General features: G+C 41.2%; 1 protein-coding gene across 4 annotated transcripts in view; it reads left to right on the top strand.

Moving 5' to 3' along the window:
• The window catches only part of CHST8 (carbohydrate sulfotransferase 8), a 183,790-nt gene that overhangs the window by 41,045 nt on the left and 117,329 nt on the right, over positions 1-25,416 (top strand). For all 4 annotated transcript variants that reach the window (XM_053987240.1, XM_053987239.1, XM_053987241.1 and 1 more), the window contains one exon: positions 716-940. In XM_053987240.1, coding sequence (XP_053843215.1) covers positions 832-940 — 109 coding nt within the window. In that variant the 5' untranslated portion in view covers positions 716-831. The remainder of the gene's footprint in view (positions 1-715; positions 941-25,416) is intronic.

The following is a 25,416-nucleotide window of genomic DNA, read 5'->3' as shown; positions in this document are numbered from 1 at the left end:
ATGTGGGACCAGGGCTGCTCTGGGACTGCACTAACAGCAAATGTCAGAGCCAGCCCCAGGGATTTGCAGAACAGACCCAGAACCTCTGTGGGAGCTCCCAGGGGAGGAGAGGCAGCCGTTCCTGTGGCTCCTGCACAGACTCCTCCTGCTGCCCACTCTCTTCCTTCGTGTTTGCTGCAAGTCAGTAAAAGGGATCCAAGCACTGTGACCAGGATTTGCCTTGGAAATCAATTTGCCTGCAGAGCTTCTTCACCTGTGGTGGGTGGTTTGAGCGTGACTTTCTTCTCAGAGGTGAAGCAGCAGCTGCCAGTTCTGTGTTTGGCATGAACATGCAGCTTTCACGATTGTTCCCCACACATTCTCTCCCTTTATGGTTTTCATATTGTTTAATCAGTGAGAAATAAAAATTAAAAGTGACATATTCTAAGCAAACTATTGAGAGGGATTTCTCTGAAAATTGCAGTCATGGCATGACATTTTTTCCCAAAATGCAATTTTTAACTATATACTACATCATCTTTTCTACGTGTTAAAAAAAGGACATAAAATTAAAGACAAACTGATGGAACAGAAATAGACTGGATAATTGCAATTAACTGTACAAAAGAAATCAGTTATTTGGTCTAAATGAGAACTTAAATCTTCTAATTTGCATTGGGAAAGTAAATGCCCTCTATGCTAAGTTTGGTTTGGTTTGGTTTTTTACTTCTTGTAGACATATTACACCAGACTTCCAGATGAGAGGACAAAGACTATGAGTGAAGAGTGCCCCGGAGATCACATGCAGTTCTTTTCCTGGGCCAGAACTGGATTGATCTGAGAACAGTAATTATGAGGCTGACATGTATGTTCTCCTTCATCTTGCTGTTTGGAGCAGCTGGGCTCGTTGTCTTCATTCACCTACAGGATCCAGAAGAAATAGTTCATCAGCAGACACCAGGTTAGCATTGCTGCTTCTATTTGAATCACCTGTCCTTTCATGGTCAATATTTTGTACTTATATTCTCAGTGTATTTTACATATTTCACAGAGGATACGTCAAAAAAGGTGTGCCATTCTTAGTGAAGGCTATCTTGAAAGTAATTATCAATTTCTTAAAAAAAAAAAAAGCATTTGCTGAAAAAAACAGTTCCAAAAACCAATGAATTGATTCAGTGTGTCATGAGATGCAAAATAAGAAATGTATGAATGAGTCACATCAGAAACTTTAAATACTTTAGGTTGCATTCACTTAATTTGCTTAACTTCATAACTATTATTCATATGCATGTCATCTTCCTGCACTACTAACTTGAAACTGTGAAGAGCCACAAAGGCCACAGAGATGGGGGAACTAGAAAATTGTGGGCTGAAATAGTAGTTTCCTTTAAAAGGGAGGCATGAAAGTATGAAAGGACCTAAGATCTTTTCTCTTTGACTATGGCTGTAATGAAGGCTGCTTTAGAGCCTAGACAAATGCCAGTGCAGTTACTCTCATCCAGGATAATGCCACTGTGTTCTGGGGTTTGGTCCCTGTGTTTGCTCTTATTTGCACTGAAATTGTCCCTTGACTAAACAAATGCTTCATAAAACGTTTATTCATTTGACATCTTCCTTGTACAGCGATCACAACTGTGTCTATTTAAAATCATTGCTAGCATTTTTAAATAAGCTGAACTGTAACACAGGGAACTCTTAAATAATTACATTAATTGCTAATTTCTGTGTCTAGGTTTGTTAAGTGCTTGTTTCCATGTCACTAAACAATCTGTACTTTAATATGTTGTTTATTTAGTCCAACTGCACACACACCAATTTTGAAAGCAGCCACTCAGCTGAAACTATAGAAGTAATGAATCTTTTGTGTAGTGCAAAGCAGGGAATTAACTAGTTCCTTCAGTGCTTTTGCAATTTATTTTTGTATGCTTAGATGCAAAAGAGTTTATAGATTAAAAACAGAGGTACTGGCCATATTTGACTGAAACTGACCAGTAGTTTAGGCATGGAGAAAAGATGTATGGACAGCAAATGCAGTCAGTACTCTAATGCCTCTAAGAATGTGTAATTTGACATTGAAAAGTTAATTCTTTGCTCCTGAAAGAGAAGATTTCTTAGTGTGGTCTCAAAACCAGTGCAATTTCTTTTCTATTTTTCTCGTTGTCTGTCCCTCATCTTGACCTGTTCTCTGCCATAAACCTCTTGAATGCTGACTGCTGATTGTAGTACACTGGGAATTGATTTTTGAGAGCAGTGTAAGGGAAGGGAACACCTAAGCATGTTTAAATAAAAGCAAGTTTGAACAGAGCTCCTCCCCCTGGCAGGGAAACTCACTCTGTAATGTGCTCGATTGCTGTGGATACCTAAAACACAAACATGCCAACGATGCTGTTACTGCCAAAGGTGTGTAATCAATTCCTCAATTCTCACATTCAATTACTATTTATGTTAATAGGAACCAGACTGTACCCTTGAGTAAATGGTGCTCAATACAATTACTTTTATTTCTGTTTGGCTGATTTTCATGTGTGTTAAGTGCTTTCAACTCCCAGTGGACTGAGAAATTTCTCATTTCCACTGCTTTTGAAAATTATACCAGTTATCACTAAAACATATTAGGTGACCTAAAGAACATAGGAAAAAAAATCCATTAATTTCATTTAAAAATACAGGCTGGCATATTTCCTTCCTAGACAGTGTCCTGTGAAAATCTGTCAATCACAGGCAATGTTTTGGGCGTGCTGAGAAGGATCCTTCCCTGGCTGTGCTCAGAGTGTTTCTCCATAAAGGGGCCTGGTTCTAATGGAGATGGGATATTGCTATCATTTGCTTGCCTGATTGCTCTCTCGAGAGAATTGAACAAATGCACGTATCATTAAGCTACTTAGGACAACAGATTCTGCATGGAAAAGCTTTACTGGATTAGCCTTTGCTTTTGTATTTCCTGTGTAGTAAAACACATTTGCCAGATGCTGGAATCAGCAGGGCTGGAGAGAAGTTGGTAGCAATCATTTTCCACCAAAAAACAGCATAGGAGCCTTTACATTGTCCAAAAGGACATTTTTCATTGTTAGTATGTTCAGTCATCTTTAATTTAGGATAGAACAACTTATGAAACAAGATTAATAAAAATACTTTGGTACTTCAGTTTTATCTGTCTATTTCAGAAATTGTTCTTGATTGTTTAAGTCCTAGCAAGCATGACAGTGAGACCTTGATGAACTCCTTAAACCAGTATAAAATCCACAGTCATAAAACTTTAAGTAATGCTTACATTACTTTCACTCAGCAAAGTACTCCTGACAGTAGCTGTTTGTGTTGATTTGTTACTATTCATTTATTCTTTCCCTGTGCTTCACATTGCTACCTAATTGTGATGCTGTACTGAGAAAGCAATATCAAAGTAATTTTCCACAACATTAGTTACAATTTTCTTCTGATCTTCCAAGTGAAAAAATCCCATCCTGTTGGCTTCTGTGAGCATATAAACCTTGATTACATTTATCTGTTGGAAATCAATGCTTACCAAGTACATGTGCCCGGGATAGTGGATGTAGGGCCTTTTTTGCTGATTGACAAACATGCTGTCTGTGTAGTTTATTTATATAACACACATCACTCTGAGCAGATCTATTTAAGACAGAAAGCCATTTGGGGTGGGCAGAACAGATTTCCCAAAGCAATATATTAAATACAGTAGATATTCCTGTGGTCATTATAGAGACAATAACTTCACTTAGAACAGTTGTTTGCTTGGCGTGTATGAAGAGTGCTCTTACTAGGGGAACTCAGGATAAAAGCTAAGTGCTATGGTTATACCCCATAGAGGAACACAATGTTACTGTAATAATTCTCCCACTATAATTATATATGCCCCCTGCACATGCATCTGTGCCCAAATACAGGCTGGGCAGAGAGTGGACTGAGAGCAGGAGAAGGACTTGGGGGTCTTAGTGGCTGAGAAGCTCAACATGACCTGCACTGGCAACCCAGAAAGCCAACCCTGTCCTGGGCTGGACATCAGTGTTGGCAGAATGTCCAGGAAGGTGATTCTGCCCCTCTGCCCCGCTCAGGGGAGACCCCACCTGCAGAGCTCTGGGGTCCCCAGCACAGGAAGGACATGGAGCTGCTGGAGAGAGTCCAGAGGAGGCCACAGAGATGCTCCAAGGGCTGGAGCCCCTCTGGAGGCAGGCTGGGAGAGGTGGGGGTGCTCACTTGGAGAAGAGAAGGCTCTAGGGAGACCTTAGAGTCCCTTCCAGGGCCTAAAGGAGAAGAGAGCTGAAGAGGGACTTGGGACAAGGGCCTGGGACAAAAAGACAAGAAGGAATGGTTTCAAACTGAAAGAGGATGGACTTGAATCAGATGCAAGGAGGAAATTCTTCCCTGGGAGTCATTGGCACAGGTTGCTCAGAGAATGTGTGGATGCTTCATCCCTGGAAATATTCGAGGCCAGAATGGCTTTGAACAGCCTGAACTAGTGAAAGATGTCCCTGGCCCAGGGATCTCGAACTGGAAGATCTTCAAGGTTCCTTTCTACCCCAAACCATTTTACAGCTCTATGATTTCATTATATAAAACTTGCTTTCTGCAATAATCATATCATTATTCTTAAACAGACATATTAAAGGATTTGTTCTAAGTCAAGTACATTTGCACATGGTGCACAAGAAAAAATTCATACATATATCCCCATCCTAATGCTAATGCATAAATCTCCTATCTGTGACAAGATATTAAACATGAAAAAGAACTTTACAGTAACAAAATATTTAGCCACTCCACCACTGTGTTGGTCCTGGAACTGATGCTGGTTTGGGTTTTGCCTTTTTTTCTTTTATATGTTCTCTGTATTTTTGCACATATATTTGTAGCTCTGTAGCCTATTGTACTAGTAGCTAGTTTTCCCAGTAATTTCCCATGGCCTTTCCCTAGGCAGAAAGACAAAACAAATTCCAGAGCTCCAAGACCCCAGGACTGTCTTGGTTCTTCCTGGGAACCAAGGCTGAGAACAACTCTTCCAGGTCCATTTCATGGACAAAGCACAGCTAGTGCTGAGGGAGGACTCCAGAGAAGGGGCTTGACCTGGAGGGAAATTGAATCACCACCACTTGTGAGGACTAATCCTCATTATTGGTGCTTTTTATCAATTATGCTAATTTCCTAAAACCTATAAATATGTACTCATCCCTGTGGGGATGGGCTTTTGTGGACAGTTTTCCATAACTGCTCCTGAAGGCCTTCAAATAAAGATCCTCTTTTATAATACCTCCTTACTAAAATTATCTTGAGTTTCATTTCCAGGTTGGAGAAAAGGCAACAGAAGCTCAAAAGAGAAGGGTCCTGTCCAGCCTGTGGTGGCAGGAGGCTTCTTCAGCATAGAGTGTGCTCCCTCTGTCAGGGTCTGCAGTGAGAGTCAGCAGGGCTAACGAGCCCTTCCAGGCTTGGCCACGGCCACAGCAGTTCGTGAGATCCCTGAGGTCATGGGCTGTGAGAGCTGCATTTGGGCAGGACAAGAGAGAGCAACTTGGACCAAAAACAGCACTGAGAGAAGAGTCGAAGGGCACAGAATATCCTGAGAGATCTCAAGTGGATTTCAAACACCACATAAACTCCTGAGCCACAGAGCAGCCAGTCCATGGGCTGGAGACAGGACTGTGGTAATGAATAGCAGGTGGTGGGTGAGGTCCTGAGTGCCAGGAAGGACCACTGCTTCCACATGGGACACAGTAAACAGCTGTCCTACAGTCCCCATAGCTGGGCAGTACTTGAGACTGTGTGCTCTGTGGACTGTAGTCAGAAAAGAGGGTATTTTAAAATGGCATAGACTTTTCTAATAGGAGATTTTGCCACATAAAAACTAGAGAAAGTATTAGTAATCTTCTAGATAAGTCTGTGGGGGGAAAAAAAACCATTGTATTTTTGCCATATGATTACTGAATTCACAAACCTGTAAGAGTTTTCAGTTAGAACTTTTAAGATTAATGTATATGGTCACATGCTCAAAAAGGTGTAAAATACATCTCAAAGGATCCATATTGTAAAAGCTCCTAAAGGGTGAAAACACAGAATGGCTTTGCACTCTGATTGTATCAAAATTTGAAAGTCAAATATGACTATAACCAAGCCTGAAACTCATCTGACTGAGATTTTCCAGAGATTGCCATCTTACCTCATTGACCAGTTTCTAACATTATTCTATCATCCTCTTTATTTTCTGCTTTACTAAAGGTGTGATGGGGAGGAGAGGGAGGAAGGAGAGATGTGGGGAAGGGCTGGCACAGGGATGCTGCTGTCCCTGACAGCACAAGGGAGCCACAGTAAATATTGCAGCTTTAGAGCAAACACCAGTACTACAGCTATACTGAAAGTTACTTTTTTAGAGCACACACACCTTGTTACTCACAAACTACACTCCTATGCACATCTCCATGCTCACTGTACATTTCCATAATGCTGTCCCAGTGCACAGTGCACCATTTCTTTGCCAGAATGGAAAATTTCTATGAAAACAGTTGCAAATGAACTAGCATTGTATGATTTTGGAGGTAATTTTCCTGCCATTTGCATCTTACTGCTCTTATAAGCTAGAAGCTATTTAATCTGCTTCTCACCTGGCAGTATCAGCAGAAACAATGAGCAGAGAATCTGGTGACTGTAGCAGAGGTGAGGTGGCTTGCTGGTGCTCTTTTGAGGCAAAAGAAATATCTGTTATGTGTGTGAGGGTAGTTCTGCCAACCCAAGAGAGGTTGAACCTTCTGCAGTCACATACTCTTGAGTCTTCTTAAAGTGAACTTCCCCAAACAAAGAACTTCCCTGCAGACTGGTTCACTATGGTCTGCAGTTACTGGGATGAAAAGAGAAATATCTGTTTCCTTGGCTGCCAAGACAAGGCACTTAGTAGAGTCTTATGAGTATGATATTCCCTTTTCTGCTGCTTGAAATGGTTGTGGTTTAGACTGTGAATGTGAACCTGGTTGTTTTTCACATTGCAAAGAAGTGCTAGCAATGACTTCATCAGCCTACTGCTATAAGGGATCAAACACTGGCCAGAGGGTTTCAAAGGAAACCCTACACCACACTGCTAGTGCAAATCTGCTCAAAAGAAATGTAGCCTAGTGTAGAAAGCAATAACAAATAAGCTGTTTTATCACCCATCTACCATACAGAGGATGTCTCCTACAACCTTCTCCCTGCTTTCATGACTGTGCCATATTCTTGGCAGTCTTACAAAAAATGCAGCATTTATTTATTACATGATATTGAGAAGGTACCACTTTTTTTCCCTCTTTTTTTTCTTTTTTTTTCTTTTCTTTCTTTTTTTTTTTTTTTTAGTTTCTGTTAACATTCTTGAGCCTAAAGCCTAGTAAAGCAATTACAGTTCTTATGCTATAGCATGGCAGACCAGCATTTATTTGACCAGTATTTCCTGTCAAACATCAGCAAGTTTTTCACAGGAGTCACAGCACTGAGGTGTTTAGACTGTGGATCTGGGATCCAAAGCTGCTGTGATTTGTTCCTGTCTTGCCCTACTGCTCATAGATTGTGCTCTACTGTGTTAGATCAGGCAATTCACCCATTCAGTGTTTCCATTTCCTCTTATAAAGGGAATTCTCTGCAGAGGATTCAAGGTACCTAAGAACTTTTAGGTGCCACGACAAAAAACCAAACCCCATTAACTATGATATTATCACCAAATCCAGTGCATTACCAGCAGCAGTTACAATCCCACTGCAGTGGTGCACACACACGTCAGATAACTGAACCAGATCCACTGCCCATCTATTTGATGGCATAAAAACCATGTCACCTAATCCCAAATGTATTTATCAGCATAAAACCAGAGTGATGTAGTGCTGACTCACTCCTGTAGGGCAGCTTTCACTTCCACAATTTTCCCTATCCTCTCTCTTTCTGTGAGCATTTCTTCTCTGACTGGCTAAAAAAAAAAAAAAAAAGAAAAAGAAAAGGTTTGATATTTCCTTTAAAGCTTAGTTTTAAAAACTGTCAGAGGTTGACACTTTGTTGTTTTGTCTGGCAAAAAAAAAAAAAAAAGCAACCTGCCATCTCTGAGCTGCATTCATTTATGGTGCTTGGCAGCATCTCACGGGCTGCACCGTGTCAGAGGACTCTCAGAATGGCAGTTTTCTGAAAGTATATTCCCAAGGAATGAGCCTCCATGCATCTAAGATTCCCCTGGACATTTTCAGAAGCATTACAAAAGTGTGCAAAAGTTGATCAGCAGACTTTAATTTCACCTCAAAACATTTATTCTAAATATAAGACTGTATTTAATTTTCCATAGAAAACGTGTCTGCACTGGAAAGCCTCCTTCCATATGTCAGCTGTCATTCAATTTGCATGATTTTTAAAATGTAGTAACATACTGAGGAGCTTAAGTCAGTTTAAAATACTTCCTGGATCTTCTGTAGTTTATGCCATTTTAAATGTGTTCTATAAATGTTTCCATTTCTGAAAGCTATTAATATTCCCTTAAAAGCTTAACCAAAACTTCCTCTCTCCAGCAATATCATCCTTTTTCATTTAGTAAACATTAATTTTCCTTTCATGATTCTAGTGGAGCTTGAAATTAAAGGTGGCTTTCTTCCCCATTATGGCTTTCTTTGTGAATCAGCATCAAAACTGCCAGTTTATTGCTTTAGCACCAGTCAAGAGAGCAAAAAACCAAAGTAACTGATCTTGTGATTTAAGGGTGCCTCCTGTTTACAAGGAAATAGCATCTCTGCTATCATCTGCCCTACACAAGATCAACTTCTTGAGGACATCTTTATAATTTTCTCCAAAAAACAATCAATCTGTTTGGATTGAGATCTGTCACCACTTGATATACACAAGGTGGTTAACTGATTTTAATTTTATTCTGTATAGGCCCTCTCCTATAAGACACTACCTCATAGCAATAGTGCAATGAAATAGTGCAATAAAGCACTTCCCTATCAGCTGAGTGGCTCAGCTGCTAATTCTACTTCAGTGCCTCAAGGGCTCTGCTGCCCAAGGGTCAGAATATTCTGCATCTTGTGAAACTAAGTCCCATCTTTGTCAGGTTTTGGTCTCTGCCACTTCAGAAGATCTATGATTAGATGTGATTAGGTGATTAAGGGTCAAAATGCTCCTGCCAGGCCCTTCCTGTGCTGCCACTTCTGCACATCAGGGCAATTGAGAAATGCTCTTTCCCTCTTTTCTTTAGAATCACTATCCATATCTACAGAAATTGAGTCTTTTGTGTCTTCTGTTCCTGTCCTTGGTTGGAAACCAAACATTTTCTCACACAACACTTGACTGGGACTGTATGTCTCATGTTTTGCTCCTTGTGGCACATTAGCCAAGAAATCTGTGTTTACAGACTTTGGGTATCCCTAAATGAGGAAAGCAAAACCTGCTGTGCCCCCGAGGTTGTGTGTGTACATGGGCTTGGGGGAAGGCAGGGACATCAAGTCCCTTTATGCAGCAATTTGCACTGAACAGCCTCGGGAGGGAAAAAAAGCAGGGTGTGAATGAAATTCCTCATCTTTCAAGAAGGCACTGCTGCTCCACTGCCCTGTTCCCTTTTTTTTTTCTTGGTGCTCTGCTGTCCTGTTCCTTTTGTCTTCTAATTCATTCACCTTTCGCCTACATTTGGCAGTGCTGAGCTTCCTGTAATGATGGCGCAGATAATGCTTGGGACAAACAAATGTATATTGGCTTTAGAATTAATTCAGGCTTGAATTTAGAGGAGTCTTTGGATGGAGCCTGCACCCGCTGCAGTCAGAGTGGCTGGCATGGAAGCAGAGGACACATACAAGTCCTTATTGTGGCCAGGAGGACAGAAAGCACAAGCCTAAACAGAGCAAACTGGTCACTTGTCTAGTGGCTACTTGAGAGGGGTGGGAGAGGAGTCCCCTTTTCTCAAGCTGTAGGTAGTGGACAAGGGCCAAGGTCCTACATACCAATTTCCAGCTTGTTGCTTTTTTTTCTTGACTTGTTTGACCTGTCTTCATTTGTTAATGAGTCCTGCACAACTTAATACCCCTTAGTCAAACCACGGGAGAAATTACAGACAGCAATCACTGCTGCTCTGTGGGAGTGGAATGCAGCTTTAATTGGGCCCTCCTAATTGTGTGTGCAGCTGCTCAGGAAAACATGATGATGCTTATCTCATACAGGAAAATAAACTCAGCTCACTATTCCACTGTAAACAAATGAGAAGGTGTGTATTCAAATGGTCACAAAAGTAAATATACTCACCTGCAGGTAGGCACTAGGAATTTTATGCCATAGCAAAGCAATTCTGTACTCATTGAGACTTGAATGCAGTTCACTGTAATTGTTTAAAACTCATCCTAAAGACTGTGTGGAGAACTTAAACAGAGCTGGGATACCGTTCACATGCTCAAAGCAAACATCAGCACCTCAGCCACCGAGTTCACTTGGATACTGTGAGCAGCCCATACCAACAGTGCAAACAATCCTCTGCTTTTCTGTGAGCTGTTAAATTGAAACCTGCCCCTCCCCTTCATTCAGCTCAAGAGATGCTATTTCCTTGTAAACAGGAGGCATCCTTAAATCACTACATAATTAAAATGCCCATTATTCTGCATTTATGAGCTGTTCATTCTCCTGCTAGTGAAGGGAATTAAGTTGCTCACGAATGTACAGGTCAGGTGTTATTTAACACCTCTGCACTGGTGATGTAGGTGTTCAGTGCTGCATCTTAAACCACAGCCCTGCCTGGTCCAGTGGTGTATGCCACCAATACCTGCAGAAAGCTTCTTGACATGATTTCTATTTTGTAGGAGAAAAACAAAATGAACAGACCTTACCAAACCATTATAACAACAGTGTTAAGAACAAAAGGCATATGATCTCTCCTATATCTCTCCTACGTGAGTGGAAGAGGAACAGGAAAAAAAAAAAAGATGTGTGCAGCAGAAGAATGGTGGGCAAGGAGGTCTGAGAAGCATCAGGTGACACAACTTCCTTTTCTGTTCTTCACATTTGAAATGATCTAATGAAAGAAGCTTTGTGGGGTTTTTGTTGGAAAACATACAGAGAGACTAGTTCTGCTAGATACTTTAACATTTTTAAAAAGGAAAAAAATATTAAAATGAAATTTTTTAATTAGGTGAGAATATAACATAAAATTTATTACAGTTTTATAATGCATGTTAATAGGCAATGGGTCCAGAATCTGTGTGACTGAAGCTTCCAGGGTGCTACAATGGAGACAAGGGAAGCAGGAAGGAAAATGTACATTTACTACAGTTACCTTACAGTAGTTAACAAACCTGGAATTTTTAAAGCACCAAATATTTCCAAGGAACAGCAATGATATAATTATATGATACTTCCATATACAAATCTGTGGAACATAATACATTCTTAATGTCTACACGTTTGCACACCGTATTTTTCCTCTTGCTTATTTCCAGAGATCAAATTATATATTCAGTATATTCTGATTATTCTCTGCCTTTTCCTCTAAAGGCAGTGGCTTCGATTCTTAATTGCGACCCAGTGGAGATAAGTTCACCACAACATAATTTAATGAACTGTGGAAGAGTTACCTCTTTCTGCATGAAGTATCAAGCTGCATGTCAGAGAAAGAGTATCTCCTAGGTGATGTTTCAGTAGATAATAATTAAGTAAGACATTTCCTACAATAATATCACCCACACACAAATGCAGCCCTTCCCCCCAAATTGGACAATACAGAAAGTGAATTAGTAAGCACAGTCTCTTTCCTCCATGAAATCACAGATTAGAAATCAGAAACCTACAGTACAGACAAGGGAATTTTCCTGGTTTTCCCCTTCAGCTGCAATGGCTGAAATGTACTTGATTTACCCTTCACATCAGTCTTGGATGTGCCATCACCAGAGTCCCTTCCACGTGTGGAGGCTTTCCTTTTTGCCCTAAATGATGCTGAGCAGGTCAGCAGCAGCACTCTCAGCACACACAGCTGCCAGCTTGGCACCCCCTGACCCCTTTACTGGGGCTTTTGGGAAGAGATTTCTGCAGCACCAGCCTTGCTGTATTTTTAAGTTATTTATATTTTTGTGTAGGGAAAGAAACTCAAACTTTAAAACATCCCCTGTGAGGTGGCCTGGAGAGCAGGACTGAGCTGCCCCCCATCTCTCTTCCCCATCTCCCTGCCATCCTTCATCTCCCTCATCCACACCTGCTGGTTGCAGCCTGTCCCTACCTGAAACAGGGAAGACATCCTTGTGTCCCTTGTTCTTCGTATATTTTTGTTGCAATTTAATCTTAATTAGATTTCAACTCCTCAAATTAGGGCGTGCAAGTCAAATGCTGGCTCCTACTGAGTTCAGAAGGGTGTGTGGATTTTTTGGCATTTTTACATCATTGAGCCACTTTCATCACAGCTTCCACACCACCACTAACAGATAGTCATGTGATTAAAATGAAAGATATTTCACAAAGAACTGCTGAGGCAGCATTTCAAAAATTCTGAATATTTTAATATTCATTAAGTAAATGTTTCTGTGTTTCTGTTCTTTTAGCAACCAACCACTGATGCCGTTAAAACATTCAAATTAAAGGCTAATTAATAATATTCCAAGAGAAACCCTATTTGCTACTACAGCAGCTGCAATTAGTAAGGCAAACCATCTTCTTGTAGTCATTTAGAGGAAACAGAAGGAAGCACAGAACTCTGGTCTTGATAGAAGCAAAGTATTTGCCATGTCCTTCTCCATGAAGAAGGTGCATGGTGTTAGAGGCTCACCTTGGGAAAAGGCAATTCTGCTTTCTGGCTGTGACTGCTCCCTAAACAAAGCATTTGTTAGACCTGTTCCATGTAATGACTGTTTTTATAGCCTAGTTGCATGGATCTGTCTCTATTTTTCTTTATTTAGCAAGCTTAACTATTCTTTGTCAGGAATTTCCCAAAACTAAGATTCCTTGAATGCACAGCTGCATTTGGATTGTATGTCCATCTTCCCCACAGCTGTGTCTTAGTGGGAGGGCACCTGGAAAATGGGAAGTGGGAACCCAGGTGCAGGTGGCCAAGCAGGATTTTAGACACAGAATGGGACAATCCACAGGTTGTTCCACTCATAATTTCACTGTTTCCAACCACGAGGAGGAGCTCAAGCCAGACCCCCATGGCTTGGAGCCTCCAAGGAGGGGTGGCCAGGCCAGGGTATGCAAAATATGTAGGAACCATCTACACCATATTTTCGAGTCCATGGATTGCTTTTAAGGTAACTAAAAGGTCCAAACAAAAGGAAAACAAGTAAGCTTACACCTAGCAAACCTCAATAGAAAGAGGTCTGTATGTCCACACAATAATTTTAGGAGCTCACAGACTTAATGGATATTGAAACTCCAGTTTAAAGGGTATAGTAACCAGAAATGCACCTAAAGCTATGCATTTGCTTTGAGCTATAAACCAGAAATAATCTCTCAAAAGGAGATTGAAGCAAAGCATATTAGGAGTGCTCCACACCAGATACAAATAACCACCCAGCTGGAAAGTTGCATTTCCTCCCTGGGCCAGTGCAGAAGGATGGTCAGCAGTAAACGTGCCTGTGCTTAATGGCCCTTTTTGCAGCCCCACTCGAGTTTACAGGAAAAAATCCCAGCCCCAGATTTCTTCAGAAACCATATTTGGTTTGTCACTGCTCAGAGAACTTTTGAGGATCAGTCTTTGAGGATGCAGAGCTCTCCTCCCCTCCCTGTGGTTCCCTGTGCTTCTCATCCTTGGCTCCAGCAGTGAGCAGTGCTGTGTACAGATCACCTTAAATTCACTCCAGCTGCTCACAGCAACCACATTTTAACCCTCCTGCAAACATACACATTTCAGATCTCTTCTAACATTTCTTTCTATATCTGAAACGGCAGAAAGGCATATATGGGGAAATAACCAAAGCTTCAGAATGGTTAGTCTGGTTTTAAATTCATTTTTCCCAAAAAGTGATGCAGAAGTGATGCACATAGCCTCTGCTACAGCTGATGCGACCTCATCCTTTAAGCTGTACTTCTACTCAGTCCCTGTCCCTCTGCCCAGACAACAGTGCAAGCCCCTCTGGAAGTGAGTGAGACTGGAAGGGGACAGTATCCAGAAATCCAACAGGCATTTCTGTTGGAAAGTTAGAGTGGGAAGGCCCTCAAGCAACAGGGGTCACTCTCAGCAGGTTCCAGTGACACCTCTGCTTTCAGCCTGCTGGTGCACTGGCTACATGGATCTCCTTGGATTGCTTTAGCTACTCACAGACATAAATCGCTAATTTGCTCAATGATTATGGATCCTAAAGCAGGTGAAGCTCCATGTACTTTAAAAATAGCTTTAGAAAACCTAATTCAAAGACTGTTGGAGATCTCAACTCACCTTCAAGTGTGTCCCAAGAATTTATCAGTTCCTGCAGCCCCTGCTTCAATAGAGTTGAACTCAGCTTACTGAACATGATACTCTGCTTTTTTCTTATTACTGGTTAGAATTCTTATTCACAGTGCAGCACTTTGAATCAGAGGTTTTCCCCAGATGCCTCTGATGCTTATCCTCCTTTGTTAAAGAGAATGCTACTTCATCTTGCAGAGCTGGTGGCCTCTTTTCAAAATCTACCATGCTGCAAAGAATGATGTTGTCAGACAGACTGATCTTTCTCCAATAGCTTTTGCAGCACTTTTGTTATAAAGATGTTAAAGATAACATGGAAGAGAAAAGGAACAGATTTAGAGTCTCGGGATAACAAAATACAAAGCATGACAAAGAATCATAATGCTGACACTTGTTATTGAAAGAGCTACTGAGTAAGTCTATTCTGAGTTTTGGGGAAGAATAAGGGAAATTAGTAATGTAGGTTGCTAAAAATAATACATAGATTTTTGTGAGAAATGATAACAATATTCTTTTTCAGGATTGTTCATTGCTTTGTTTCATTGCTGTAACTGATATTTAATTGTGCTAACTGGAAAGACCATCAGTCCAAGATAGCACACCTTCAGCAGTCTCAGCCTCTAATTCACAGTTAAGTTAATCAGGGAGCTATTAAGTACAATAAAAGGCCAGGAATAGCATGAATATCATGGGAACAGAAAGCCACAGCATTTACTCTAGCTCTGTGAAACAGAAATTATAATTAACAGATTTTAAAATGCATTGATATGGAGAGTCCTTAGTAACATTACACTGACTTAAAGTGATGGCCCAGCTCTTGGGGCTGAGTTCTGCTCACAGGGCCAAGGTCTGTGTGTAAACTGCTAGATGGTGTTTGGCCAAAGAAGAAAATATCTCAATCCATCGCTTACTGGTAACTCTATGTTAGCAGATTTATACTGGTGCTAAATACTTTGCAAAACCTGAGATACCAAAGAGTAGAAAGTCCCCTAGAGAAGATCTAGTTAGAGGTACAGGGGCAAAGCACAAGGTTCATTATGCAGCCACATGTCCAAAGACAGCTTGTGCAAGAGTGAAAGAGATTCTTCTAATATCCTCCTTCATGGGAGTTGTTCTGTTCTTCAAGTAAACAGAAAGTACAGGTCTCCCTGAAGTCACCTTATTTTGGCTAGATTTCCTATTTGGTGGAGTTAGCCCTCCTCCTGTGAGTAAGAAAATCCCAAGGGAACAAGAAGCCCTAAGACAGGGCCTGCTGTCAAATAAAGCTTGGATCTCCTCATTGCTGAGGGACTGCCCCCTGTTCCACATGCACAGAGCTGCAGTACCAGGAGAAGGTTCTTGGAGCAGAGCTGGGCTGTCCCAGGGTCAGTGCCCCAGTGTGCAGCCAGCTGCTCCTGCATTCACTCCTGCGGTGATTCTCGCTTTGCTGCGCCTAGTGAACAAGTTTTAAAGGACACAAGCACCAAGTGGAGAATGTACCTGGTGGGCTCTCTCCAAGTATCTTTTTCTTCCTTTCTGCCTTTGTAAACAAGTTAAAAATGCAGCAAAGAGGAAAATTGCTAGTGACACTTCAGACCTTGCTGGGTCTCCTACCATTACCACTCTGAACAGCACAGAAAAGTAGTTATGCCAATTAAAAGGGTTGGTGTAATCATTTGGAAATAGCAGAAGTCTAACTTGTCATTGTGGAGTGAAGTCATCTAACACAATTTCTGAACTTTCTGGATTTTTTGCACAAAGTAGTGTAGCCTGCACAAGTCTTATCATTAAAACACTATCATAGTGAATAGCAGCTACCAGAGTTGAGGATTAGGTGATTTTATTCCTGTAATAGGATTTGCCTGCTAATTGTCACTGAAATGACAGCAGCCTCTGTTATTAGGAGCAGAGGAATTGCCATGGCGGCTCAGATCAGCAGCCCTTCTGTCCATTAAAATATCCTGTCTTTAGCACCAAGCAGTATGTAATGGTTTAGAAGAAAAGGCAAGGTAGTCTTTTCTGGAAAAAACTGTCAGGTAAAGGTTCTTGAGTATTCTCATTACTAACACAAAGGTTATGCCCCAACCCAGGAGCACTCATATTTCTTACAGAACTCCTTTTATGTTGGTAAAGGAGCACGATCTTTTCATTTCTCATCATAAAATTCTCTTTCTGTGACCCCCAGACAATGGCTTAATTCAGAAGACACACAGTGTGATGGCTCTCCTTGTTCTTCATCTGAATTTGTTTGTGGCATCCTGGTCACATCCAGAGCAGCCCATGATGGTTGCATGGTTAGAACTTCGTGAGAAACAAAGACCAAAAATTGAGGGGTTCACCCAGAAATGTGTGACATAGTGATGCAAAAAATGAGGTGCATACAGAAGACTCTTTCCTACTGCCTATTCCTGAAACCATCAAGCTTCAGGATCAGTTCAGGAAATCTTGGACTTCACAAGACAACATCAATGGCTGTGGAAATTGCAACTGAATTTGGTGATAACTCCTCCTGACTTTTAGAAAACAAATTCAGATCTTTAGGCAGGGCTGTCAGGAAAGAGATGAGCTACAGCAGCTTCCCTGGGCAGCTTCCCAGTGACAAGGGATCCAGAGCACCAAAAAACCACCTTTGCTGCCTCAGCACAGTCCTGCCCTGTCACCCTGTGTGTAGAAAGTGCAAGGAAGGAGGATGCTGAGGAGGGAGAGCAGCAGAGGTGGATGATGTGAGAAGAGCAGCTCTCTGAATTCTTGTCCCATTAAAGCTCAAAACAATACCTGCCCATTGCTAGGTCACACATCAGTCTGGTTCTGACTTTACTCGTAAGCTGCAATAATTTAACGATTTGGGATTCTTCTTTCTTTATACTCCAAAACCAAGTGATTGTTCTGAAAACTCACACCGTGACTTCTGCATTTTTGTTTCTATTGCATAAGTAAGACAAAAACAAGCTCTGAAAGCAGGACACTGCAATATCAGGTAATTATATCACAATACACTCAAGCTCTTCCAAATCATTCATTAGTCAAACATCTGCTGCAGGTTAATTTTGGGCCAAACTTGTCTATTAGGTAATTCAATGGACTCCAGTACCATTTAAGCAAGGGAGGATCTGTTCCAACACATGTACTGTCTGTGGGTAATTTACTCTGGTTTCGAGCTTCTCCCTTGCACTGCTCCAGCTTGAAATCCTCTTGCAGTGCAGTTGCTATTTACTGGCTTGTGCTGACACATTCAGTTTTTCTGACTTAATTCAAGAAAATTCAAAATGCACACATTGCCAAGGAAATTAATTTATTCAATGAGCCCAGCAATGTCTGCTCTTACTAATTCTGTAATGCTGGAATAAACAAAGTCAGAAATTATGCCTGGCTTTCTAGGCATCAATAAAACCTCATAAAACTGCAAGGACTCATAAATTTCACTGTATAAAACCTGATATTAAGGCAACTCTAAACTTGGAAAATTCATATTACATTTTAACCAAACAACAAATGAAGCTAATATGTATTGATTGCATTAACAATTCATAAATGCACAGAAAAGAAATAAACAGTCTTTATAGCGTTGCCACATCTTTGAGGCATTGATTAAGCTCTGTAGATGTTGGCCTGCCACTGCAGCAGCTGTTCAGCAAGCCCAGTGTTTGTCCATCAATGTCTTTTGTCATTGGTCTGACTGGTCCTGCTCCTTCCCAGGTTGGCAGACACTTCAAAAATGAACTGTCACCATGGGATAATCAATTAATCAAGCATGAATTGCTTGACCGAATCTCCTAATGAATGTTAACATGTAAACACTTGTCAGACACTTGCAGAGCAGAGGGTTTCTGTGGTTCTCTTGGTGTCTGGGAAACTGACTGGCAGCACAGCCCGTGAGCACAGACCTATCTCATTGTGTTAATAATGCACATTGCTTACAAGGATTTCTTTAAAATAGATTAGCTGCAACCATAATGATTTTATTGATTTTACAATCTTTTCTCCTTCTGTGGAAATTGAGATGAATCTTTGCAGGAAGAAGTCGGTACCCTTCAGGGACTAGGGGAGTTTGCAGGGTATGAATGGTTGATGCATTTTCATGAGCCATTGCCTCTCCTCACAAGAGCCAATCCCTGTAATTACAATACTGCTTAGCAACACCCCAAAAGTCCTATTGCTATTTCAATGATAAGCCTTATTCATAGGGATTACATTTGTTAAATTAATATTAAAACTATGCAACAGTTCTCTGTGAAGATGTACATTTTAATTGTTTTGTATAAATATGATGTCTTAAACCACTGTGGCTGTGATTAGTAGAAGAGTGGAGGGTAACTATTTCAGCAGTGTTAATTTTCTGCTATGCTACCCAGGATCCTAAGGCACACACTAAAGTATCCATTTTTGTTCTCTAAACTTATTCTTGAATGTTTAAATAAATCATTTTATTATCTAAACTGGTCAACAGAATGGGTTAAGGAATTTTTTAAACAAAAGCATTTTGTTTCTAAGGTCACTGGCTTTCAACCAAACACTAGATTTTGTCCCTCCGAAGTTTTGTTCCTTTTTTTTCCCCAACAAAACTCACAAAAGAAAAAATTCAATATGATGTTTTTCTACAATCAAACACAGCAGTTTTACATATAAATACACTTTTTTTTCTGAAGTACTTCCCCTCCTGAACAATCTCCACTGAACACTGCACTTTTTAAAATGAGAGCACTTATGCAGATGAAGGATTATGGATTTAGTAATCCAACTTTAGTCAGGCTGGTTGTAAATTCAGAGCCTCTAGCCATGTCTGTGTAGTGCTGAGCTGCACTGTGCCAGTTCAAAGCAGGGCTCCCCTCTGGTTTACAGGGGAGGTGTGCTGGAGACTGCCTGGATGATGCAGCCAAGCAGTGAGTGCCAGACTTTGCACACAGGAACAGTTTTTATGGTATGTTCTTTTTTAAATTCAAAATCACCGTTTATGGACAGGAACTACCTTATAACTTGTATTTTTTTACCGCTGCCTCTGCTCTGAGCAGACTTTTGAAAACGCACGAAGGCAGTTTAAACGCGCAGAGTGTCATTCTGTGCCCCACGGCAGCGCTGCCCGCCTGCGGGAAGGGCACGGAGCGGGCGGGACGGGCTCCGCTGGCAGCGGCACACCGAGCTGGCACACGGAACGTGCAGCATGCACACCCTGCCAGCGGCTGGCACTTATGGGCTTGCGGCAGGCTGCTCCCCGTGGTGACAGAGCCTGTTTCCGGATGGCTTTCTCGGGAGCTCTGCGATGGAACCATGGGGGGCTGTTTCAGGAAGATCCCAAAGGGCAGCAGCAGCCCCAGCTGGGCAGCCTCGGAGCTCTCTGAGTAGCAGCACACAGCGAGCCAGGAAAATGGCATTTTAATTATAATCGTTTTTATTGAGTGAACTTCGTGTATGAAAGTGGCACACAGACCTTTGGAACGATGTGCACTGGCTTTTCAATCTGAAAGGAAGCAGTATGTTCCTTTATGCCTCCCAGATCACACAATGTTAATAATCTAATATAGAAAGCACCAAAGAATGAAAATGGCATCTGAGACTGTACATATCACACTGTATACATGCTTTGCAAAGCATCTAAAAGCATGAAAATATGCTTCCAGTTGGTTTAATGGTAGTTACCTTACTCTTTTTCATAGAATCATTAAAGTTGGAAAAGACCTCGAAGTTCACCAAGTCCAACCATCAACTTACAAGGCACAATCTTTTCATCACATTATTGTAATAGAATATTTACTTAAACTTACTTATATTATTACATTTAATCCAAACATGTGAAGTCAGTTTCCAGAAAGTGACTAAACTTATAAACCTTGGCTTTATCAATTTTTCAAAGCTTGAATTTAGATCAGTCAATGTACAGCTGTTCTGTTTCAATCAAAACTGAATTTTTAATGTTATTGCCACTTGCTTCTCTGGAGCCACATGTGTGATAGAGCAGAGCAGCGTGTTTCAGTCATTCCCTACATTATAGTTTGTAACATAAGTGCTGCTTCTGAATATCCATGAAATGAATATGTAGATGAAGTAGGAGTTATTTTCTCAAGAAAGAGACATGCCTTTGGAGGAGGGGCAAGCAAGGAAATCCCACCCAGGCTGCACAAAATATTCTCTAGCTGTGCCCTCTTGTGCGTGGTCTTCAAAATAAAAGGAAAAAAGAAAGGCAGTGCTCAAGTACAAAAAAAAAATTATCAGTTAATACAGCTGTCAATTTTGCTCATCTTCATAGAGTCTGGTTCTCATTTATGCTTTTCCATTATAATTTATACCCTGGGAAAGGTCATGTAAATAGCTAGGAAATATAGAGGGACATTAATGTAACTAAAAATAAGGTTCTCACAGTGACTTTATATATATATATTTATATATAAATGAATAAAACAGCCTGCAGTCGTCAGACATTACTTACAGGTTTTATTTAAGGAATGGACATTTTTGCTACTTCCCTGGATTTAACAAAGTCAGTAGAAGGCATACATAAATATAAAGGATTGAAAAGCCATTCCCTACATTTATGAAGCCTGGACTCTCCCTACATGGCATTCTCAATCCTTTAATATTCCGTGATGGCATTTTTGGGCTGATAATAACTATTCTATGATATTGTTCAGGGCTTTTTCCCAAGCTCATTTAAGCTTGCATATCTGTGTAGCTGCAAAAACCCAAAATCCAAATGGAAAAACACAATGTAGCAAATACTTTAAATGTGTGCCCTCAGTGGAACCACACTGCTGAAGATCAGAACGTGATTTAGCCCCTGCCTCTGGGAGTGGCTCTGAGCAGGCATCAGCACACAGGATTTCCTGTCCCATTGCAGGTTTACTCATCTCCAGATGGCCCGTGGGCTGAACAGGTGACTCCAGCAAGCCCTAGTGTCACCCTGTTCTTTGGAGAGTTTTAAAGTTCTCCTAAAAGTTCCTATGCCTTCTGATATTTACATATTTCAACTGAGTTTTCTCACGCATGTTCATGTAAATAATGATTGTTTTGCATTCTTCTTTGTGGCTGGAGAGAATTGATGGACTGTTGCTGTGACCAGTGTGGCTGGAGAGGTGGTAATTTCACCCTCCAATCCACTGTCATTTTTGCTATTGTATATATAGTGGAGTCAGAAAATAAAGTTTGCTTTTTTTTGGTTCTTTTTCTTTCCTTTTGCATCTAGCCTGCTTCTGTGAGTTATTTTGTGTCGTAGTGTGACACCCTAGCACTGGGTTTTAATGAGAGATGCCCAGATTAAGTGTGGCTGAAAGCGATGTTGCAGTGATAGCTCAGAGTCCCTTCTATTTTCTGCAGCACTCACTTTCGTTTGTGGAGCAGCAGTGACATTTCTGACACATGCTCTGTGGCTGTCATAACATTTTTTCTTAACCTTTTGCCAAAAGCACCTGGGGCTGGAAGCTCCCCACCACCTGCCATGGACAAGTCTGCTCCACATCCACCAGATGAGCAATTCCAACATCACCTTAAAGCCTCAGCCCACCAGGAGCTGCCTGCCAGCCTCCTGCATTTTCTTGTTCAACAAGGACTTGACTTTGGGGCATCTCTGAAGTGTATTTCATGTGGTTTCAAATCCATTTCCATACCTTCTAAAGTGCTTTATCCACAGCACATCTACGATTATCTAACACCACATTACAGGGACCTTTTTGGAAAGACTTTGCCTGAAGCATTGATTTTGCAAACGTAGTCATACATGCTAAACCTTGATCGTGTGCCTGCTCCTGTAAATCCAGTGACACAGTGTGAATATTTGCTTTATACTTAATACACTATGGAGTGATATAATGACAGAAAAGCTCCTCTGTGTAAACAGACTAAGGATTGTGAGAACCTACACAAAGAAACAACACCCACACTCCTCCCTTCTTCCCTCATTGCAAAAGTAATTTCTCTCTCTCAGTGGTATTACTGTATTTTTCAGCTTCTACACTTCTAAAGCTGTTTTTAATTCAGTATTTTTATTTAAAAATGCTGGCTGAAGATATAAAGAACCTATAGCATCAGTATTTTGAAAGCTAATTAAACTCACAGTATCAATTTCCAAGCTTTTAAAAATTATTTTATATTTATTTGGTTAATCTTAACATAGCAGAGGTTTGGGATTTTTTTGCTGTCATCTTTAATATTTTTCTGTTAAGATGAGGGCAGAACACTTATTTCATGAAACACAAAATGAGAACTACTCACAAATGTGCCTGATAGCAGGACAAAGGGATTTGGAAAAAACTTCATGCATTTGAACGAGTTTTTTATATCACGTTTAAATTATGACAAGTATTTTTGCTGCTGTTGTGCTTAATATTATTTCCACCTTTCCCCAAGGCCAGCTTGAGTCTACCATGGAGCACAGTTTGCCCACACCTGGAGCTCAGAGAGAAGCACCAGGTGCCTGGCAGGGCAGGCAGGGGTGGCAGGATGGTTCCCACTGGGGAGGATGCACAGGCTGGACCATCCTTAAAGATTTGGGATTCCCCTGCTGATGCATAACACCTTGGTCTGCCAGGGAGCAAGGACTGGGCTCCGGGGGCAGGTGGGAGCCCGGGGTGTCAGGAGGGATGAGTGCACTGGTGCTGGCAGCAGCTGTGCTGACATGCAGTCCCTGCAGCCCCAGCCAGCAGCTCGTGGTGGCTCACACAGGCAGCAATATCCTCAGACTGCAGAGGCACAGCAGACTTTAATGTCAACTTTCTCCTACTGCTCTTTGAGATAAATACAGCATCCTCCTTAATCCTACCACTGGCTTAGCTGTGCATTTGCACTACCTACAGCTTACAGGATCAAGCCTGGAGTTGTTAAATGATCCAAGAGAAATGTATTTCAGGATTTTGCTATCTTCAAGCTTTACAAAAAAGCTATTGGTGAAGAAGACAGTGAATAATCATATTTGTTCCCCTATCAAATGGCAAAATATAAAGAAAACATTATCTGAATTGGATGGATTCAAACTGTTTATGCTGCTCCTGAATGCCACTTGAATATTGCTGGGTAGATCAATTGAAAAATGGAATTTGCCTCTAGTTCAGAATTGGAAATACAGGCTGCACATAGTATGTGCCTGATTAATCCACAGAAATCAGCAAAACACACAGAAAAAGGAGAGTCTGGAAGCCCCCAGCCCCCAGCCCCGTCTGGAAGCACAGCAGCACCAACTCTGATCTGAAGCTGTACCACTGGTGCTCATCTCTAACAGAAATTATTTAACTTTTACTGAGAAACAAAGGATGTTCTTTAAGAAATGCAAGATTCCTGCCCAGCTGGTGAGGCACACAGCACTGCAACTACTCCTTCCCTCATACAAGTTGATCCCCACCCTCCCTCAGTGGCAAACCCTGTAAGCCAGCTGCCTTTTTCTGGTATTGGTTTACACAAGAACATCTTTTGGCTGCTGTTTAGTGGAGCAGGCATTCCTGTCAGAACATCCATTGGAAGATTTTGTTTAAAATTTACCTGAAACATTACAGATAATAGGATCAGATCTTCAGTTACTGTAATTCCATCAGAGAAGTCCTTGTGGGAAGCTAAGGAGAACTGGTTACCTGCTGGATTTCTCTGGCTAATTATGTCATCTACACCAAGTATTGTTCTGCAGACAGCATTGCACGCATCCTGAAAGAGTTAATTAACCAGTAGAGCTGCTCATGCTAAGTGTTTGTACAGTCTGCACTTTGTCAAAGGAAGCATAAATCTGTTTAGAAGAGGAATCCTTGCTATCATACAGGAAGTTAGCTCAAAGATAGCTTATTTGCCAGCTAAATACATACCTGCATCTCTCTCTCCACATATAAAAGGATAAAAATAATCCCCTTTGTGGGTTTTTTTTGTTCTTGCTCTAAATTAACACCTCTGTGCCTAAAAGGAGCACCTGGCACAGCTGATGAGCTCCCTGAGCTTGTCCCATCAGCCTCAGGGGTGTCACAGCTTTTCCACTGCAGAAGTGCAATCCTTGCTACCCTCTCAATCAATGAGCAATTCCAAACTCAACCCAGATTAGAACATTGACTAATCTGCTATCCTGGTTCTGGTTCAGCAGTTAAATCCTTGCACAAATGCAATCTGAAATACTAAACAGGCTCAACTCTTTCCTGGTCTCTGTGCTCAGGGTCCAGGGAAGAACTCCATCCTTTTTATCACGTGACAGCAATGTCATTCTGCCTTAAAACTGCAGATAGAAGATGTAAGTACCAGTAATACAGAAGGTCTATCAGTAGCATAAGGAGACCTTCTAAAAGCCTAAAATTCATACGACTAAAGACCCTAATTTTCATAAATATCCCAAGTGGCATAAAAGAAAGACTTTCTGCTGTATTTAATAAACATCACATTGTAGGCATGCTGCCAGCCTTCACATGGGCCAAGGGACACACAGTAAGTTCCTACAGCTTCGGTGTTTACTTCATGGCTGCTTTGAAATCAACAGTGGCTAACTGTGTTGATGGAAATCTTGCCTGAGGTCGCTGAGCAGTCATTAAACCCTTAGCCTTCTGTTCAATATGAAATGACGTGCTCATTCTGCATTTCTTTCACTGAGCTGCTATGGAGGAGCCATGATTCAATTGATATGCCTGGCTCAAGCCCAGAAATGATTGCACTGCACTTTGCTGTAGCAGGCTGTCAGCTCACATTCAGAAAGCCATACAGGATGCAATTGTCTGGTCACTGAAAATAGCTTTGGTGCATATTTAAGCCATTTCAATGTGGCAATATGAGAATTAATTCTCTCTTCTCCTCCTGAAAATCGATCATTTGCATGGCAGTGCTGCTCAGTGTGCACGGAATTATGGCATCCCACAACATATTAATATTTTAGTTTGTTATCTCAAGTTATTTTTAGCAGCCAACGTCCTTGTGTGGAGCTCCAAACTGCAGCAGAACGCTCAGGCCTGTTGTGTGTGGTCAAGGACGCCTTGTCATGCAGCTCCCAGCACGCTGCAGCCTTCTCTATTATTAAAGTCATCTCTGAGCTACCACTCTAACACGTGTAATCATCAGACACAGGATGTCTTTTCCCAGCTGCTCACTGTTTATTAGCCTGTTATCCTGCAAGTTTTAACAGCAACTTGCATTTCAGGTGATAAACACCTAGAACTGAGACT

The sequence above is a fragment of the Vidua macroura genome, chromosome 11, assembly GCF_024509145.1.
Source record: "Vidua macroura isolate BioBank_ID:100142 chromosome 11, ASM2450914v1, whole genome shotgun sequence".
NCBI classification, from domain to species: domain Eukaryota; kingdom Metazoa; phylum Chordata; class Aves; order Passeriformes; family Viduidae; genus Vidua; species Vidua macroura.
The sequence above is the reverse complement of the archived record's forward strand: the minus strand, read 5'-3'. Positions and strand labels throughout refer to the sequence as shown.